Source organism: Chrysoperla carnea, chromosome 3 (assembly GCF_905475395.1).
Source record: "Chrysoperla carnea chromosome 3, inChrCarn1.1, whole genome shotgun sequence".
NCBI lineage: Eukaryota > Metazoa > Arthropoda > Insecta > Neuroptera > Chrysopidae > Chrysoperla > Chrysoperla carnea.
Window position 1 is genome coordinate 92,272,227 of NC_058339.1, and position 22,592 is coordinate 92,294,818.

At 28.2% G+C, this 22,592-nt stretch overlaps 1 protein-coding gene across 1 annotated transcript; it reads right to left on the reverse strand.

The window, feature by feature from the left end:
• Positions 1-503: 503 nt before the first annotated feature.
• Positions 504-20,746, reverse strand: LOC123296358. The gene is made up of 19 exons (XM_044877820.1): positions 20,687-20,746; positions 19,406-19,647; positions 17,370-17,699; positions 13,801-14,418; positions 12,197-12,562; positions 11,140-11,418; positions 10,422-10,683; positions 7,870-8,076; positions 6,610-6,851; positions 5,712-5,923; positions 5,447-5,639; positions 4,474-4,628; positions 4,179-4,386; positions 3,948-4,067; positions 2,813-2,935; positions 2,055-2,165; positions 1,694-1,874; positions 1,301-1,563; positions 504-1,057 (listed from the first exon to the last, which is right to left on the reverse strand). Exons 2-19 carry the CDS (start codon positions 19,641-19,643, stop codon positions 504-506), a joined length of 4,662 nt encoding a protein of 1,553 aa, XP_044733755.1. The 5' UTR covers positions 19,644-19,647; positions 20,687-20,746.
• Between the last annotated feature and the right edge of the window lie 1,846 nt (positions 20,747-22,592).

The following is a 22,592-nucleotide window of genomic DNA, read 5'->3' on the forward strand; positions in this document are numbered from 1 at the left end:
AATGGATTGAATTGGAAATTTTCCAATTTATGTATTGGATTTTTTTATCAGGGGAACTTCAGGAAGAAATGAATTTATTATTTATCTTCGAAAAATTATATTTTAAATTCAAATAATAAAATGCAATTCACAATAAATTAAAAATTTGAAAATTGAAATATTTAATTTCAAAAATCATTTCCGCATCGAACTTAAATCCATCACAGCTTACACCAATAAAACAATCTTTTCTGTAAAATTACTGCAATTATTTTCATTTCCATTTTAGTCAGCAGTCAAAAACTCTAAGTGATGTCTTCTTAAAAGTAAAGAGTTTTAAGTCATATTTTGTTAAAAGTCAAGGAGTCTAAGTATAAACAGTCAGAACACTCTCAAAACTTGAATTGAAAGTGGAATATCTACATAAAAAGAAAGCAAATCTTTCTATATCTGGCAAAAGCAAACTTTTTCAACTAAAATAATTTTGTTCAAACTCAAAATGAGAAAAATGAAAAGGTGCACATTTATAAATTATTATCCATGGATTTCCATAACTTAAAATTTGATAAATATAAATATGATTTGGTTAAAATTCGATCATCAACTGAACCATTATTAGATCGACAGTTTCTAATTGGTCCATCATTATCCAATGATACATAATTTTCCATATTTGAAATTAACTCGTCATCGGGACAAGAACATGCTCCTTCACATTCGCATGTCACTTGTTTATATTGATTGCGAGGATGTTTAGCTCGTGCAAACAAATTTTCAAAATAACTTTTCATTGCTTTGTAATCCTTAAAAGTACGACCACATAATTTTTCACGTTCGTACATAATGTTTAGATTTGATAAATTACTGTCTGAAACACTCTCATGTGTTGTTTGCATTTCAGAATTTTGTGTATGAAGTGTATTCGGATCTAGTTCGGTGTTATTTGTGTCTCTCATAAACTTGTTCGAGCTCTGTATTTTGATTAAATCATCCTGCGAACGACATCTTCGAATTAATGTAAAAGTTCTTCCGTGTGAATCTTGATTTTTCATTTGATTTGCATCCCTTACATCTCCACCTGTAACATTTCAATCAGTTATTCCACAATTCTGCTTAGGAAGACTTCATCTATGATTGTTAATTATATGCTTCTTATAGTGGTTACTTAACAGGACCGTAACGAGGGTACATAGCGCCAATGACAAGAGTCCTGGTCTCGGAATTAAGCACGTAAGTGATAACTAGCGAAAAAATGACTACTATGAAAATGTGCAACTTATTTCTAGGGAAAAGTATAATAATTATTTAAAAAAAAAATTACTTAATGTCGTAATCGATGCAATTTCTTGTGTATTGAAATTTGCTTGATTGAAATTGTTTGAAAATTGCTCGATACTTTTCTGGTAAGTTGGCGGTGGTGAATCTGGTACCAACGTTTTAATTAATTCCGTACTTGTACTCGGTCCATTCGATATATGTGTTTGAATGAATGGAATACAGCCTGATGGTCCAGGCGAATCTAGTACATGATGATGTAAGGTTGCAACATTACGGCTGGGTGACCTTTTACTCCGTGATTTTCGACTAATCAAATGAACAAACATATTTATTAGATTTAAACAAACTTTATGGACAAATCTGATTTCAAGCGGGTGTCCCACGCCACCTGTCTTTTTTTGTATTCGAATGCGGAATTCGAAGCGCTTGTACATACCGATTAGATAATGAACGACTTCGTGTATCTTGTGATTTGCTTGATGATCGTGAAGATCTCTTTTTTGTTTGCTTTTTATGGGCTGCTTCAGTCACTCCAACTTTGATTATTTCATCGTACTCAGGCGGTGCTTCATATATTGGTGGCTCATCGAGTGTGACATTCTCTTCTCGATTACTATCTATAATGAAATATAAAACTGCTCACTTTTTATTAAATACTTACCCCCAAAAATAGACATTTCATGCTAAGAAAAAGTATAATGACACCTCTTGACTTTTTTTGAAGCTAAACTCACTATTTCAACCCTAGTTTATACGAAAATTGCGAACTATAGCTGTATTAGGATCATAATATTTACCTAATAAATCACTAATTGTTTGTAGTTGATTTTGTAATTCCCTTTGTTGGCGCGCTCGATTACCCAATCGATATAAAAGTAAAATTAATGATGAAATTAATGCAATTAATCCTAAAACAATTATAAATTAGCATTCATTTTTAGAAATTGTACAGGCTGTTATTTTAAGTTGACATATGCTTGAAACACAAAAAATAACTTGTATCGATAAAAATGCTTCACTCTACCCCAAAGGTGGTAATCGATAGAAGATCACTTTAAATTAGAAAGTTGTTATTGATTAAAAAAACTGTCAGTTATGAATCAGAGTGAGGATTTAATTGAACCAGAAAACTTAGCTCGAATTCGATATTTTTGTTTGAAATATTTTCCTTGATTAAATTTATTTATCGAAATTCAAGCCCTGATAAAAAAGTCCGATTCATATTTCCAATTCATTCTAATTGAATTCCAATACAATCCAATAGAACCCAATATGAAATTTCCAATACGATCCTCTTGAATCGGAATTCAATCGGAATGAATTGGAAATTTTTTCCCAATTAAACCCCGATTCATTTCAGTTAAATTTCGATTCAAAACTTTGACTGGTTTCAATTAAAGTGAATCGGAATGAATCGAAACATTTTTTACAATTGAATCCTATTCATTCCGATTGGTTGAATTGGAAATTTCCGATTCACGAATTGGATTTTGTTATCAAGAATATGTCAAATACAAATAAAAACAGCCTGTATACGCACACAATTCACACTTACCTAAACTACTCACTATAAATACTAACGTGGCTGTTTTTATGTCAGGATACCGTTCAATTTTAGGAAAATAATAATTAGGTGTATGAGCGTACCATCTGCGATCAAATGTTTCAACCTCCCAATCTGAAACATAGTATCATTAACATAAAACTTTATAGGGTGAGTAATTATTGAAAAGTTCATAATTCGAAAAGAGATAAAATTATATGAAAATAGAAAAAGTTTCAACTACTCAAATATACCATTTGGAAAATAAAAGTTATTTATATTTTAAATCGAGTGTGAGCAAGATACTCATAACGCGAGTGCTGACGGATTACGGATGTATGAGCATGAAAACAATGTTTGATTTAAAGGCTCAAAATTTGTTTGTAGGTAGTCTTTTACTCAAAGAATATGTGGTTAAAATTTCAGCTTAGGTATCCGTGCAAATTTTTAAGAAAAAAGTCATTAAAAATCGATATAAAATACATTGGCTCTTATGGAGGAATCTCAAAAAACGACATATTTTGGAAGTTTTTGATAATTTTCATTTGGAATGAATGAAAACAAATTTAAAAAAAACTTTTTAATAGAAAGTAAACATATTAGCAATGAAGAAAAAAACTAAGTGTCACCGTCCATTTAAGGGATGTAAGAGCAGGGTAGATTAAGGGTTGAAATTATTTTTATCTTATTTTCAACTTTGATGATGAATTTTGTTATAACTTCATGAATGTAGACGAAAAATAAGAATAAAATTTTTCGATATGTGTCTTGGTTTTCGAAATATCGAAAGCTAAATAATTAAACAAAATTTTCAATTTTCGATATTTTGAAAATTAAGCCAGATATCGAAAAAATTTATTCTTACTTTTCGTCTTATATCGTCAAGTAATAATATAAATTTATCATCAAAATTGAAAATATCTATTTTTAAATTTGTGTCCCCACTACCATGCTCATACATCCTTAAAAGAACGATAATTACAAAAATAACTTCCCATAATTTAGCACAAAAAGTAAAAAAAGCAACAAGCTAAAAATCCTCGGAAGCAACATTTCATCTAAATTTATGTATTAGGCGATATAAGATGAAAGCCGACGATGTATTGCAACTACAAACTTTGATTAAGCTAATGAACAGCATTCTTACCTCGATAGCATGTGACAGGTTCATCACTATTATCACCACAATGATCAAAACTATCACAGCTCAATTGAGCAGGAATACAACGATGATTGTGACAAAAGAAATCAGATCCACTGAAACAATCTTAAAATATATATTTATAAGTATAGCTATATGCAATATTTCTGTCACTATCTGGCAGATTATTTTTTTGTCTGTCACTATCTGGCAGTCTTAAATAAGCTTAAAACTAACCTTTGTAGCCAAAAGCTGTATATGCAATTGCGATACGAGTTTTTGATGAAAATACACCCCTTAAATGAACATAAAATCCAATGTTTAGTAAGACCACATGTTCATGTTGACTTTTTGATTGAAAATTTTCAATTGATGGATAAGTGATTGTTTCTAAAAGAGGTTTGTCTGACGTCAAACCTTCTCGTATTGTTAATACTGATTCTAGTGCTTTAATAAAAAAAAAAAGGTAACAGTTAGAACAGAATCACTCAGAATTTAAAGTAGACTTAATTTTATTTTACTTACCCATATTTTGAAAAGTAATTACTTTCAAATATAAATGTGATTTAATCATATAATTCTTTGGTGGTCTTATTAGCCACACACAATCAAAAGCTTGAATTCCTTCTTCAATCATATTCATCATGGTAATAGCACCACCCAAATTTTCCACAAAACCACCACAATCTACAAATTTGGAAAATTAATAATATCTTGAGCAATAAATGACGTAATTTATCGGTATTCGAGTCTAGTGTGCTGTAATCTTCGCACAGAGGAGTATTTATACCAAATTTCCGGATAAAAGTTAGAAAACTCAACTATTTCTCAACAAAACACAAGCAGGTCTCTTGAGCTATCCTAATCTAATTAATCTGCTCTTACGGATGCATGATATTATTGTTGTTTCTCTCGATTTACCATGTCATTCAATTTACGTTTACTGTGTTTGTTAGTGCAACTAAGTAAGAATTTTTTTTTATATTAAAGACGAAGGTTTGTGCCTTATTTATTTGTATTTAATGTTAATGGTTCTTATAATTGAATATTTGTGATTTATATTTGCTGTTAAAAAAGTTACTTTAATTTATCAAAGTCAAAACTTTTTGTTTATGTGCTCCTTTTTGCTCGGTAAAAGTTTTTGTAATTGGGTAAAGTTTAAGTATTCTTTAACATGTTTATGAAAAAAAATATTCCGGGAACTTGCGCCTTTTCTTTTAAGACTAAGATAAGAATAGATATTAAGATAGCTTAAGCCAAAACTTTGTAACTTATAATTCCAGAATCATCTTAAGTGGAAACAAAAGCAAGGATAGATAAGAAAAAAAATGGCTCAAAAGCAAAAAAAAATAATTGAAGAATAAAATGAAATTATTGGTTTTGAAGACGAATATGACTAAAAAAAAATTTTATTATTATTGCCAAATAAAAGGTGCTTTTGCAATTTGGTAATTTGGTATAAATTACTTCACTGTGCGACACGGTATTACTTAATTTTTACGTACTTGTGTTAGGAATTACAGATATATCATTATAAGTTTTTGAGGATATGAAAGTGTAAGCTGCCTTAAATCCTATACCCATTCCACTATTGGCATGAAAAATAATTAGTAAACTCGGTCCCGACGAAAGTATTACTGGTGGTCGAAAATTAGAACCGGTTGTTATATCCAATCGATCACCATTCCAATTGTAAAACTGTAATAACAAATTAATTAGAAAATAAAAATAAAAAATGTAGTAATACTGGCGTGAAAAAATTTGATTTACCTCCATAAAAGATAAAGATCCAAGTTGAAAATCAGTAAAAATTAAACGAATTCGGCAATTACTAGACAAGTTCACTTCACAGCTAATTACATACTCTGCGGTTAGATCTCGTGCATAGAGTGCAGGGAAGTATGGAGATGCAATATAACCACTCACACTTTGGTTTAAACTCAATATATTTGAAAGGGATCCTTTCAAAAATTGACGATTTCCTATTAAAATAGTTTAAAAAAAAAGTTTTTAATTATTAAAATAATTATACAAAAATTAAATGGAATACAAAATTTTATCGGTAACTGTTTTTGAATTTTATATTTTTCCATTTTCAAAAGAATGCTCCCATTTTTTTTTCCATAAGATCAGCTTAGAAATTTTAATGGTTTTTCTTGATGTCTGCCTGATCTTATAGGATTATTTCTATGAAAGACTGAAGGAAAATAAAGTGATGATTCTGGTCTATTACATCACCACCAAAAAATTTGTTTTCAGCCAAAATATTAAACATTTAGAGTACTCGTAGCTGGCAGAGATGTACAATTACTGTTATCTACGCTAAACAAGAGTTACTGTATGGATATAATATTTTTGCTGAAAACAAATTTTCCTAAAGTGATGGAAAATTCCAGAATCACAGTTTCAAGAATTGAGAAACTAAATTATCTTCCTTATTTGAGAGGAACAATTTTTGCTATTTATGTCAGACATGAGTACTCGATTCATTATTCTCACTTATTTGAGTTTAATCATTTTTTCAAATACATTCTTTACATAATTTCGCCTACATTTTTATTTTTATGGATAAATAGAGCGACAGATATTGATGACTAGAATATTCGTCGAATTTAAACATTAATAATTTTTCGTCTGACGAATAAATAATTATATTTACGATACTTACTTTCTGAAGTAAATTCTAAACTAAATGCATGCGAATGAAAAGTACTATAAAAAAATGTAATTGTTATAATTTTCGTTTGACTTCGAAATCCAACGAATTGTTTAAACGTTGAATCCACACCACAAAACGCTTTTCCACTTAACTCTTCATATTGTGGCTCATTGATCCAAACGTAATCACAAGCGCAAGGTGCATCACTAAACGAACTTGTGTTTGCACATTGTTGTGTTAAATTCATGTAGCTGCACAAAAGAAAACAATTAAATTAAAACGGTTTTAGTGCAGTTAATAATGTAACAGATTAAGGCAAATGCAATAAAACGCTCACATTTTCTTCAAACCTGATGGAGTGTGTTTCTCAGGTTCAAATATCATTCATAAACCGTAAGTTTGTTGCAGAAACTAAGGTTATTTGGTAATAATGTTTCATGTAAAAGTTGACTTAAAATTTATAAATAGGCAACTTGTTTTACATAGATGTTATAACATGTATAACATTAATATTATTCATGGCTGACTTGATTTGTCAAACAATCGAAAAATACTTATGTTTAACATGTACGTAATACAAGTTGCTTACAATTCTTAATTTTTAAACCCCGAACTAAAAAAAGGGGGTGTTCTGTGTGTTTGTCTGTCTGTGGCAATGTAGCACCTAAAGTCCTAAACGAATGAACCGATTTTAATTTTTGGTTTCATTTGAAAGGTAATTTAACGGAGAGTATTCTTAGCTTTATTTCAAGTGCGATTTTAGGTTTCCATACCCAAAAAACTTAAACTTGGCGATGATCTTCAAAAGCGATTCAGTTTGGAAAAGGCATGGCATATAAATAATTACTTTGAAAATGAATGGTCAAATAAACCTGGTTCAATTCATTTCAAAAAGTGAAATGGTAAAATAATTAGGTAATTCAAAACAATAATTCAAAAGAACAAAATCAACTCAAATATTTCAATTAAGATATTTCCAAAAATTTGTCCCAAAAAATGATAGCTCTCTATAAGCATCATTTTCATCTCATCTGATGTCCTTGACCATCACTTTGATATTGATTTAAGAAGGAGTGTTATATGTTTAGAGTCTGTGACTCGATTGAGAACATTTTATAGGAAATTTTCCAAAAAAATCGGTTTACAAGGAATAAATCGCATTTGTCGGGGGTTTTTAAAATTTTGTAAATTTCACTTGTTAAAGTAGAAATTGTCCAGCAAAAAGCAGCGTGCGAGTATCTGTTAGTAGATAACACATATAATACTTACCTAAAATTCACAGTAATAATACAATACGGGCATGTTATTAATTCTAAAGTACAATGATTGTAAGCGGTTGACACATTGCCCTTATTACGAAAATGATGAATATGTTGATTTGTTGATATATTCTTTGCAGACACGGTACCTTTTTCACCTAACTCAATTAAAATTTTTCGACCATTTGTTACACCACAGATATCATGATATGGTACACTTGGTGAATTAATAAATGCACAATTAATAAACGATAAATATAATAAAAATAATAATATATTATTATAAAACATTTCACTTAATTAAAATAGATAATTATATTTAAACAGTGTTCAATAAAATTAAAATTATTTTCTATAATGATTGATAAACGTAACAATTTATTTTGCAAAATATATATTTTTAATTTATTTTATTTTAAAAGAATCCATATATTTTCCATAGACATATTGTTGTAATGTTTAATGCAATTAAAATATTATGGATAGAGGAAAGTGGTCTATAATGATCCCTCAGGGTAAAATGATCCCTCGTTGAAAATCATTAAAGTCTTCTAGTATATTTATCGATGATTGCTTCCGCGTGATCAAATTAATCGTTCAACAAAGACTTATGGTGATGTATAAGCTGATTTATGATATGATTTTTGGTAAGACAAATTTTAACGTAAAATTTCTTTTTTTGGATTAGTTTTTTCCGGCTGGTTGTTTTACTGTTGAATTTAATAATATTGATTATAATAATTTTTAAGCTCAGTTTTTATTACGGTATTCAAATATGTCGTTACATGTAAAATGATCCCCTTTATATAGTCTAAAATGATCCCTATTTTATGTGTCAAATTATAATAGATAAAATGATCGCTCATCATGTAACGGATTTTGAATGTGTTGATTGAAATGATTTTACCAGTGATTTTTGTTTTTATACTAATCGTTGATGCAATGTAAAAGAACAGTTAAAATTTTTGTGAACTGTTTGATAAAAAATATAATGGGATCATTTTACCCACTATTCTTACAAGGTCGGTCAAAACGATCTCTTTTAAGAAATATTGAATAGTTCTAAAAAATTTGAACAGATCAGAAGAAATTGACATGCCAATATTGTAACATTTGAATAAAGAAACCAGAAAATTCGACGTTTTATATATGTCGAATAGTTTGGCTATAGATTACATATTTTTTTAAAGAGATCATTATAGACCACCTTCCCCTACTATTTTTAATATACAAAGTGGACCATTTTAATCTATTTTAACAATTCGCCTATATAATAAATTTATAAGTTGTAACGCAATTAATTCTATAATGAAGAAAGATGGATCGATTTTTATGACCACAGTGTAAAAAGTACTTATTGACTGACTATTTGTCCGTTTCTCTAGACGAAGTGTTGCTATGAACCTTAGACGAGATTTTTTTATTTGTAATTTATTGATTAAGCACTTTGTTATTTGGTGACTTACAAATTATTTTGCAAATTGTATTATGGATAGATTTATTTATTTTATAAGTATTTTATTTGTAAGAATTTATATTCCTTAAATGTTTAACTCGAAAAGTACGCATCATTTCGAAATTTAATCCATACTAAATTTTTCTATTCTCCGCGAGTATTTACAAAATATCTTGAGGGCTTCATATAAATTACAATAAAATCTCCTCAAAAAATAAATAAATCGATAAAGCAATATTTGAATAATTTTCGTTCTATATGGAATAGCTTTTTGTATAAAAACTTCGTTCATTCGTTTTTCATATTCTAATTCTCTAATTCGTTCATTTTTATTTGTATCTTCACTAATATTTAAACATTCGATTTCACTATTAATTATTTTTATTAAATTTTCCGAATAAAAAATTGCTTCTTCTATGGATTCTAGATCAGGTCGAATTTTTGCTACTTCTTTATAATTCATAATAAAAAGATTGTAAATTTCTTTCTTCAGAACTTTATTAACTTCGATCTCTAAATCAATTTGTTTAAGATAATCGATTGACTGTCGAAAATTTTCAACAGCATCGTTTTTCAACTGATTACCACACGAAATGCATTTGTGACCTAATTTGTGATATTCATCGCCTAATCCAATTAGAAATTTTGGAAGCCATAATTGTACTTGATCTTTGTACGGTTTTGTAATTTCCACATATTGTTTTAAATATTTTATCCGTGTTTACGAGTCATCATGTTCAAAATCAAAATAAAAACAAGCCCCTCCAAAATCGACTTCATGTTTAGATTTATCCAAATTACTTAATTTATTAAAATAATAAAGTGCTTTATTAAACATTTCTTCAGATTCACTTTCAGAATTCACTATAAAAAATAGTTCAATAAAAGCGTTATATAACCCCGATATAAATAAATTAATTACTGGATTAACAAATTTTAAATTATTAATTAATTTTACAAATTTTTCTTCAGATTCTTTTAACTTTAATTTCAAATTGAAATCTAAACTAATTTTATTTGTATTTAGTTCATCAAGATTTAGTTCAAGATTTTGTATAATTAAAAATAATTCTAAACCAATAATTGCCACTTCTTTTAAAATATACTTATCTCCCCTCTTGTTTATTTTGAATTCGTTCATTTGTGATAACATTTTATTTGTTTCATTAATTAATTTGAATGGATCTTCATTTACTTCAGTGAATTTATTTACTTCAATCGAAAATGCATTCATGTACAAAGCTGGAAACCTCATTTTTGAGTCTTTTGTGTTTTTGAATATCGATTCACATAATTCATCTGCTTCTTTATATTTATTTAAATTCAAATATACTGTGAATAAATCATACTTTCCAGCTATATCATCATCTGTTAAAGCCGAAAATTTTTCAGTTTTGTTTAAAACTGCCTCATAATTTTTATCTTGTCGATGGTATAAACATATTGTAAATAAAGCATAAAATTCTGTTATATAGGACTGAAAATTTAAATAATTTATTTCTATATCTTTTATAGATTCAATTTTTGAATAAATTGGTTCGAGTAATTCATAACTTTTATCATATTTTGAAATAAGATTGTATTGATGGGCTAATGTTAATATCAACATTAAATAAGTATGCGTTAAATCAAAGCATGAGTATGGTTTAGATAAACACGAGTCAAATGATATTTCATGCTCACTTAAAATCAATGATTGTTCAATTTTTGAAAAATCTATTATATTTACTTCCTCTATCCGTTTTATAGCCAATTCATAATATTTCTTACTTTCGTTGGGCATTAGAAAATAGTCATAATTAAAACCTAAAATGATGTACTCACGAATCGATTTAGGAATATTTTTTTTATGATATTCATATTCGTATATTTGAGATATGAAAGAAAAATCATCTAGTGCAGGTAATATATCATCTGTAATTCTTTGATTCAATAAATTTCTATTTAAAGAAAATATATCATGAGCTAATTCATTTGATCTTGCATATTTTGCTGAAGCACTTGCGTCGTGACTAAGATTTGATGGTAATGGTGAAATGAAGTCATCAGCGTCAAACTTTATTAACGTATTGCATGCGTCATCTAAATCTCTACGATATTGACCTATAATCCAAGAAAATTAATTATAAATCATGCAGTAATAAAGGAAATGTTATATCTTGGTCCTGGAATTAAGCATATAAGCGATAGCTAGCGAAAAACTGACATAATAGCTGAAAAGAATGACCTAAAATTAGTGGGTTTCAAAAAAAATTCCAATAAGACCGGATCAAATTTGCCTGCATTATCAACAAAATCGAATTTTGTTTACTTTATGACGTCATCAGAAAAAAAATTTAATTTTGCTCTATCACATCCAAATTTTATCCATTTTTGATAAATCATGTATGTAATTCTACTAAATTTGGGTCATACTTTTCAAATTTAAGGTCAAAATTAACCTAGCTCTAATTGGTTTCAAGAATTATATTGTACTAACCTATTATTGAGACAATTTGTTCCATAATATACTTTTGTTTTTCATTAATATTTTCTCGTTTTTCCAATTTTTCTAAATATTTAATTTCAGCAGCAATATTTTTATTAATTTCCGTTATTCTAGAACGTGTTCTCTTCAACTCTTTATCACGATTTTCATCATTCATTTGCTTTATTGATAATATTTTATTTTGTTCACTTTCTTTTTTTAATTTATTTCCAAGATTGATAATTAATTCTTTATTATTTATGGATAAACATTCAGGATAGGATTCAAATTCTTCATTTAATTTTTCCTTTATATCTTGATATTCCAAATTCATTTTAGCCAGAGATTCCTCAAATTTATCAAAAACATCAGCAGCATTTATTATTAAAATTTCAAAGTTATTTAATAAATTACTAGGATTACTAGGAATACTCGTAGTTAATTTAGATTTCATTTTTCTTTGATTTTTATTTTCTGTAAGTTTAACTTTTCTCGATCTATCGAATATATTGGCAAGTTCTATTATATTTTGATGAGTCTCTATTGATAGTTCTTCGGGATAAACTTCCACATTAGTCGTTTTGTCCTTTTCATTCTGATATTCATTATTTAATTTTTCCAATGACTCTTCAAAATCTTTAATAGTTTTAGAAGCCAAAATTATTTTAGATTTTAAATTATTCAATAATTTCGTGATTGAAATAGCACTATTAGCAGCAACATCAGTTTTAACCGAATTTTTATTACCAACATTAGCTGACTCCGTGAGCTTCGTTTCACCTACAATTAATTTATTTGATTATATAGTCGAATAAAGTAGCCATAAAATAGCCATTCTTAGGGAGTTCTCAATAACAGCTCCGATTTGGGTGATTTTTTTTTCCAAATGATTCTTTTTATATATTAGTTAAAATCAGAAACATTTCAGAGGGGGAAATAATCTGGAATAGGAAAAGGCAATGTTGCGACTGATATATCGACGGCCAGATAATCGATTTTAAAAATTCTACCTCCTATAGAATGCTGAATTATCACCAATTAATATGGGTTGTATCTCGAAATTTCAAACTTCTATTATGAGCGATTTAGGCTGCGGGCGTCGATATATCAGTCGCGACATTGCCTATTCCCCTTCCACATTATTTCCCCACTCTAAAATGTTTCTGATTTTAAATTATATATAAAAAGAATCATTTTTTTTTACTAGTTTTTTTATTGGTTCTATCTCTAACTACAAAACGAGATATTTAGGTGTATAGATTAAAATGGTCCACCCTGTAATATCTTCAATTTGCGTATATACTTACTATTTATATTGTTAATAATCGTATGTAATTTCTTAGAATTATTTATTAATAATTCTATAATTTCTGAATCATAATTCAAAATTATACTTTGTCCGTTAGTTTTAAAAATAATCGATAAATTTTCTTTTAATTGTAAAATGATTTTTTCAATTTCCATTTTATTCCAGTTTTGAACTTCAATACGTCGATGTAATAAAAAATTTCTTATATCACGAAAATTTTTGAGGACATTCAAAAGATTTTCTTGAAGTGTTTTATCGACATCTTCAATTATTTCTTGTGATAATTCACCAATTATAATAAATTTTCTTGAAAAATAATAAATATCGTCTTTATCAGAATCATAATTCAAAATTATACTTTGTCCGTTAGTTTTAATAATAATCGATAAATTTTCTTTTAATTGTAAAATGATTTTTACAATTTCCATTTTATTACAGTTTTGAGTTTTATAACGACGATGTATGAAGAAATTTCTTATATCGCGAATATTTTTGAAGACATTCAAAAGATTTTCATGAACTGTTTTATCGACATCTTCAATTATTTCTTGTGATAATTCACCAATTATAATAAATTTTCTTGAAAAATAATAAATATCGTCTTTATCAGAATCATAATTCAAAATTATACTTTGTCCGTTAGTTTTAATAATAATCGATAAATTTTCTTTTAATTGTAAAATGATTTTTACAATTTCCATTTTATTACAGTTTTGAGTTTTATAACGACGATGTATGAAAAAATTTCTTATATCACGAATATTTTTGAGGACATTCAAAAGATTTTCATGAACTGTTCTAGTGACATCTTCAATTATTTCTGGTGATAAATCATAACTAAGAATAAATTTTCTTGAAAACAAATAAATATCTTCTTTATCATAACTCAAAATATCGTCTAGAATAGTACTCATAGAATCATCAATTTCAAATGAAATTATTTCGTCCTTAATTCTTTTCAATGCAATTTTTTCGTATCGTTGAGTAGAAAATTTTCTGATATCATTCATATAATCTTCAGGATTGAAACTTGATTCTGGTATTTCGTTTAATAAATCATCTTCAAATTCATTTTCTTGCTTTAATATATTAAGAATTTTCTTTTGTAAGCTGTACAAATTATTTGTAAGCTCTTGTTTCTCGGTATCACTTAAAAATGATGACTCATTTAAAATGACTTTTAAATGATATAACTTTTCAAAATAAATACCAGTTTTATTAATGCCTTTCTTACTTTTCGCTCGTATAATATATCCATATTTATTTCGAACACAATTTAAGTCAACTTGATTGAATGATATTCCGTTTTCTCCACCTGCTAAATCAGCTACATCAAGTAATATTTGTATTAAATTTGAATCGATTGAGTCGTATTTTAATTTGTTAATAATTTTATACATTTTATTTAATTTATTTAAATCACTTTTTTTCCGTTTTGCGTTTTGAATATTTTTATTATTTTCTATATTTTCATCCATTTTTTATTATTAAATCCGAATATAATTTATTTTTAATACCAAATTGAATAATTGATAAAAACCAAAATGCATTTAACTATACAGCAGGTTAGATATATTAACCTTTGTTGTTCATTCGGATAAGATAAGAAAAACAAAAAATCCAATATTGCATTTTTAATGTTTCAAGAATTTGTATACCATGTATATATGAAATATACATAGTATATTAAGTTTAGTCCAAAGTTTGTAACGCCTAAAAATATTCATGCTACGAAAAAAATTTTGGTATAGGTGTTCATAGAATCACCTAATTAGTCCATTTCCGGTTGTCCGTCCGTCCGTCTGTGGACACTATAACTCAAAAACGAAAAGAGATATTAAGATGAAATTTTTATAGCGTACTCAGGACCTAAAAACTGAGGTCAAGTTCGTAAATGAGCATTATAGGTCAATTGGGTCTTGGGTACGTAGGACCCATCTTATAAACCGTTAGAGATAGAACAAAGGTTTAAATGTAAAAAATATTCCTTATACAAAAATAACCAACTTTTGTTTGAAACATTTTTTTCGTAAATATCACTGTTTACCCATGAGGGTGCAAATTAGGCGTAAATTGTACAATATGTAATTATGGGAATATCAGTTATCTATGTGTGCATGCATGTATGTGTAATGTGATAGCTTCAACACTGTCTATGCATGGTATTTCAACAATTAACTCAGTCAATTGTTTGTTTTCACTTCAAATTTTATTCAAATCGGACTAAAATTGCGACCACTAGAGAGTTTACAGACATTTAAACGTATAGATACATGTGTATATATAAATTTTAACGATGGTCATTTTTGACATCTATTAGATAGGATCGATGAACATTTGAAGAAATTTTTCCAATAATCAGTACAATAGCTCCATTTCCTTCTCCAATTCGCTAATAATAACACAAACATAATTTTTTTTTATAAAAATATTTATTATGTAAAAAATGTAACAATTTTTAAAATAAACAAATTTAAGTTTTTCTTAAATTCTTGAGAAACAACGGCGGGAAAACCCAATACTTTCAATTATTAAAATACCATTTCATCAGTTCGGGACTCTGACTGGGACTGTTGTAATTGAGAAACAAAATTATAAAAAATCAGCAACGGTTCTTTAAGGCGTGTATCAACATTTAACAGATCAAAATTTCTATCATTCGATATTTGTTGAAATTGATCAAGTTCTTCCAAAATTGAGCTAAAAATAATAAATTAATATTTCTAAATTAAAATGCGCTCCGATTTAATTTAGGCGCTCCGATGCCACAGACACACACACATAACGATCACAGACAGACACACATACACACACATAGCACCCCCATTTTTCTAAATCGGAGGTTAAAAAATAATCTTACTTAAGTGTAGGAACTTGATTGATTTGAAATACATCAATTTTATTTGGATTGAACGGCACACAAATGTTACGTGTTTGTGGATGAACACAAAATGGAGCCTTCAACAAATGTTTCATTGATTTTGTAACATTTACATCCAGTCGTAAATACATGTAATTCAATTTTATCCTTTCGACAAGATTATTTAAAGATTCTGTGTTATTTGTCTGAAAAAAAATAAGAAATTATTTAAGGTATATTGCGAATGATTGTCTCGCCATCTATGAATGAATCAATAGATTTAAAAAAATCATCTACATTACCGACTAAGATTTCTGTTAGTTTATTTAATTCACTCACAGATGGCGAGACTATAGTTTGCAATATATCTTAAGCCACCTAATTACCGACCATTTGTATTGTTCATAAACTGATAAAAATAAGATCCATCTATCGAGAGATAGTTGTACCGTTTCGAAATGCTTTCTTAATTCGTCACAAAATTTCTTATCTTCAATAAACGAAAGAAATTTGTCTATATTTGACGTCGTGCCAAGAATATTTTGTGATATAACACAATGATCAACAAAATATTTATCTATTATATCAACAGCTCTTCTGAAAAATACCAAATTTAATATAAACAAGTGAAAACAAACAATTGATAGAGTTAATTATTGAAATATCCTGTATTTAAGATGTTAATTGTCAGTGCTTGCATTATTTTATTATAAATTAGAAGATTTTAAAAATCATTACAATTTATGGCGGTCAAATTTATTTAATTTTCCACAATTTCGAAAGTATTTTCAAGAATATTTTATAAGACCACAAGTTGAAGCGACCTGCAATTTTTCAACTCTCTATCTATAGTTCTGGAGAAAATGGACACCAAAGTTTTGTCGCTATTTACGTCCTTACGGATAAACAGTAACGTTTACGAAAAAAAGTTTCAAGCAAAAATTGTTAAATTTTTTATAAGGGGTACAAAAAATGGGTATAATTTCATTTGCATATGCACCATACTTTACCTGATAGATTTAGGTAACTCGGATTTAAAAAAAATATGTTGTTTCGAATGAATTATTTGTCCATTTTGTGCAATTAAACAAAAATAATTGACAATTTCTTTACGGATATCTTCTGAGAGACATCTAGTTTCTTCATCACACACCCAACAATGAACTCCCCGACGTCCAGAAAAAACCCACAAAATATGCTCAAATCCAAAATCCTCTAAAAATCAAAATATTAGACTGTTATTTCAAAAATTACAAACTGGAAAGTGAGGACATAGTCAATTATTTAAATATCCTATATATACTTGAATACCAGTATTTAATCCATTTATAATTACAGTCATAATCGGTCATAACGACATCGACTATAGCGACCAATCAATCATAGCTCACGGATCTGCTTTGAACGTGTTTATTTACCTTGAAGAGCAGTCTGTAGAATTTGGCATGCAACAACTATAAAATACCAACATTCATCACAAATATCCGTTTCTTTACAACAATTTCTTACTGGATCATAATCAGTCACATCAATATCAAAAACTAACTCTTTCTGTACGGGTTTCATGGCATGTGATTTAAGTTTTATGGGTCGTTTATCATATTCAGCACCAATATCAAATTTAATTGGAACTTGGCTCGTCAGTTTTTCATACAAGTTGTTCTTATTTTCAAATGAATTGTATCTTATATATACATCGTCTTGTAGTGTAAATGAAAATTCACGAAATGATAAGCGACTATCATTATCTAAAATATTAATTAACAAACATCAATAAATTTCTAGTAAATCGATAACATAGAAAGGAGACTGCAGAATTTTTATGAGGAATGGCTTTTGGCTTTTGTAGGAGCGATAAACAGTCTATTTTATTAAACACGTCTATAGTTTTATTATAATACACGTCTATGAACAATATATAAAAAAGATAAACCAGAGACGTATTAACTGTAAAAATAACATTTTCGAATTTATAATTTATGAGAAGAAAATATATTTTAATGATAAATGATTATTTTATTTTATGTTACCAGCCTTACACCCACAGGCTGAATGCACTGATAAAGGATTTTTAAGATTCAGAATGTGCTCGAAATTTTTTAACCCAAAACACCAGTTCTTAAAAATACCTGCTTGTTTATACGATAACCATTTACAAATGATATCGACTGGAAAAATTCGCTGATAATATATTTTTAACTCTGGATTAAAATTCATTGAATTGGAAATAAAATACAAAAATTTTTAATTCGTAATTTATTTATTATAATTAATTCTTTGGGCAAATTAAATTTTCAAATATTTTGTTTTTAAACTTTTTGACATTTGTCAACCACTAATCGAAAATCTAACAGACTTTAAATAAAAATAGACTGAGGGAACACGTTGAGGGAATTAGTAGTTTTTATGTTTACAGTTAAAATTATGTTTCGGCGACAGTTCAAATCATTTAGTCACTGAAGTGGTGACAAGCGAAAGGCAAATATTCACAGACTTATCAGTTAGCTCTGCTTGTGCCGGCCTTTTGAAAAAGTGAACATAATGGGGACAATTGGCGTGGTAAAAATTTTCACGAGTCAAAAAGTACTTGGAATCGTTATATGACATCTAATGACTTTTTTATTAAAATTTTGACCGTAACCAAAATAATTAACTAAACGGCTAATTTAACTATTTGGCTACGACATATACATGATATACAAATTTTATTAAAATCGGTCAAGCCGTTTAGGCAGAGTTTAAACATAAACACCGTGACACGATATTTTTATATATTAGAAGATTATAAATCATAGAGCAAACAAAAATTCTCATAGAGCTAAAACTTGGTATGAATGTTCAGAATACTATTATAAACGAATTAACGAATTAAATATAATACATTTTTTATCGGTAACTGTTTTTGAATTTTATATTTTTCCATTTTCAAAAGAATGCTCCCATTTTTTTCCCATAAGGTCATGATTTGAAATTTTAATGGTTTTCCATGATATCTGCCTGATCTTATATGTTTATTTCTATGAAAGACTGAAGGAAAATAAAGTGATGATTCTGGTCTATTACATCAACACCAAAAAATTTGTTTTCAGCCAAAATATTTACATTTAGAGTACTCTTAGTTGGCAGAGATGTACAATTTTTGTTATCTACGCTAAACAAGAGTTACTGTATGGGTATAATATTTTTGCTGAAAACAAATTTTCCTAAAGTGATGGAAAATTCCAGAATCACAGCTTCAAGAATTGAGAAACTAAATTATCTTCCTTATTTGAGAGGAACAATTTTTGCTATTTATGTCAGGCAGAGTACTCGATTCATTTTTCTCACTTATTTCAGTTTAATCATTTTTTATCGATAAATAGAGCGACAGATATTAATGACTAGAATATTCGTCGAATTTAAACATGAATAATTTTTCGTCTGATGAATAAATAATTATATTTACGATACTTACTTTCTGAAGTAAATTCTAAACTAAATGCATGCGAATGAAAAGTACTATAAAAAAATGTAATTGTTATAATTTTCGTTTGACTTCGAAATCCAACGAATTGTTTAAACGTTGAATCCACACCACAAAACGCTTTTCCACTTAACTCTTCATATTGTGGCTCATTGATCCAAACGTAATCACAAGCGCAAGGTGCATCACTAAACGAACTTGTGTTTGCACATTGTTGTGTTAAATTCATGTAGCTGCACAAAAGAAAACAATTAAATTAAAACGGTTTTAGTGCAGTTAATAATGTAACAGATTAAGGCAAATGCAATAAAACGCTCACATTTTCTTCAAACCTGATGGAGTGTGTTTCTCAGGTTCAAATATCATTCATAAACCATAAGTTAGTTGCACAAACTAACGTTATTTGGTAATCATGTAAAAGTTGACTTAAAATTTATAAATAGGCAACTTGTTTTACATAAATGTTATAACATGTATAACATTAATATTTTTCATGGCGGACTTGATTTGTCAAACAATCGAAACATACTTATGTTTAACATGTACGTAATACAAGTTGCTTATAATTATTAATTTTTAAACCCCGAACTACAAAAAGGGGGTGTTATAAGTTTGACCGCTATGTGTGTGTGTGCGTCTGTGTGTTTATCTGTCTGTGGCAATGTAGCACCTAAACGAATGAACCGATTTTAATTTTTTTGGTTTCGTTTGAAAGGTAATTTAACGGAAAGTATTCTTAGCTTTGTTTTAAGTGCGAGCTTAGGTTTCCATACCCGAAAAAAATAAAAATTGGCGATGATCTTCAAAATTGATTCAGTTTGGAAAAGGCATGGCATATAAATAATTACTATGGAAATGAATGGTCAAATAAACCTGGTTCAATTCATTTCGAAAAGTGAAATGGTAAAATAATTAGGTAATTCAAAAGAATAATTCAAAAGAACAAAATCAACTCAAATATTTCAATTTCAATTAAAATATTTCCAAAAATTTGTCCCAAAAAATGATAGCTCTCTAAGTATCCTTTTCATCTCATCTAATGTCCTTGACCATCACTTCGATATTGATTTAAGAAGGAGTGTTATATGTTTAGAGTCTGTGACTCGATTGAGAAAATTTTATAGCAAAGTTTCCAAAAAAATCGGTTTACAAGGAATAAATCGCATTTGTCGGGGGTTTTTTAAATTTTGTAAATTTCACTTGTTAAAGTAGAAATTGTCCAGCAAAAAAGCGTGCGAGTATCTGTTAGTAGATAACACATATAATACTTACCTAAAATTCACAGTAATAATACAATACGGGCATGTTATTAATTCTAAAGTACAATGATTGTAAGCGGTTGACACATTGCCCTTATTACGAAAATGATGTATATGTTGATTTGTTGATATATTCTTTGCAGACACGGTACCTTTTTCACCTAACTCAATTAAAATTTTTCGACCATTTGTTACACCACAGATATCATGATATGGTACACTTGGTGAATTAATAAATGCACAATTAATAAACGATAAATATAATAAAAATAATATAGATGCTAATAATATATTATAAAACATTTCACTTAATTAAAATAAATAATAATTTTTAAACAGTATTCAATAAAATTAAAATTATTTTCTATAATGATTGATAAACGTAACAATTTATTTTGCAAAATATATATTTTTAATTTATTTTATTTTAAAAGAATCCATATATTTTCCATACACATATTATTGTAATGTTTAATGCAATTAAAATATTATGGATAGAGGAAAGTGGTCTATAATGATCCCTCAGGGTAAAATGATCCCTCGTTGAAAACCATTAAAGTCTTCTAATATATTTATCGATGATGGCTTCCGCGCGATCAAATTAATCGCGCGATGTAAAAGCTGATATGATATGATTTATGGTAAGACAAATTTTAACGTAAAATTTCTCTTTTTGGATTAGTTTTTGCCGGCTGGTTGTTTTACTGTTGAATTTAATAATATTATAACACATTTCCATAAGTGTATAATAATTTTTAAGCTCATTTTTCATGACGGTATTCAAATATGTCGTTACATGTAAAATGATCCCCTTTATATAGTCCAAAATGATCCCTATTGTATGTGTCAAATTATAAAAGATAAAATGATCGCTCATCATGTAACGGATCTTGAATGTGTTGATTGAGATGACTTTACCAGTGATTTTTGTTTTTATACTAATCGTTGATGTAAAATGTAAAAGAACAGTTAATATTTTATGTGAACTGTTTGATAAAAAATATAATGGGATCATTTTACCCACTATTCTTACAAGGTCGGTCAAAACGATCTCTTTTGAGAAATATTGAATAGTTCTAAAAAATTTGAACTGATCAAAAGAAATTGACATGCCAATATTGTAACACTTGAATAAAGAAACCAGAAAATTCGACGTTTTATATATGTCGAATAGTTTGGCTATAGATTACATATTTTTTTAAAGAGATCATTATAGACCACCTTCCCCTACTTTTTTTATTATACAGAGTGGACCATTTTAATCTATTTTAACAATTTGCCTATATAATAAATTTATAAGTTGTAAGACAATTAATTCTATAATGGAGAAAGATGGATCGATTTTTATGACCACAGTGTAAAAAGTACTTATTGACTGATTATTTGTCCGTATTCTCTAGACCAGCGGTGCCCAACCTACGGCCCGCGGGCCGGATCCGGCCCGCGAAGAAGCTCAATCCGGCCCGCGAGCTCCTAGTCGGATATTCGTAAATTATTGACCAAATACCGCCTATTTTTTAAATTTATTAAAGTATTTTCTGTGAATTTTATTAACTACAATATTTCTGATATTGTTATATGTATTTTGATTGAATAATTTGTATTTGTACATGACATCGGCATGACACGGTGTGTCATGCCGATGTCGACTAGTGCTGCCGCGAGTGGCCGATAGTCGAGGTGACTACAGAGTGAAGTTAGTTATAATCATGGAGTTACTTGTGGTAATTATTTCATAGGAGATGCTCACATATGTTTACATTAACTTTTGTGAAAACTTTAAAAACAACATCAGACTTCACATTAATAAATCGTGAGTACAGATTTTGTTCTTTTGAAATTTTAACCTTTTATGATTTCATTTAATTCTAAAAATAAATTAAAAAACGCAACATTTTCATAAAATTTATAAATATTTA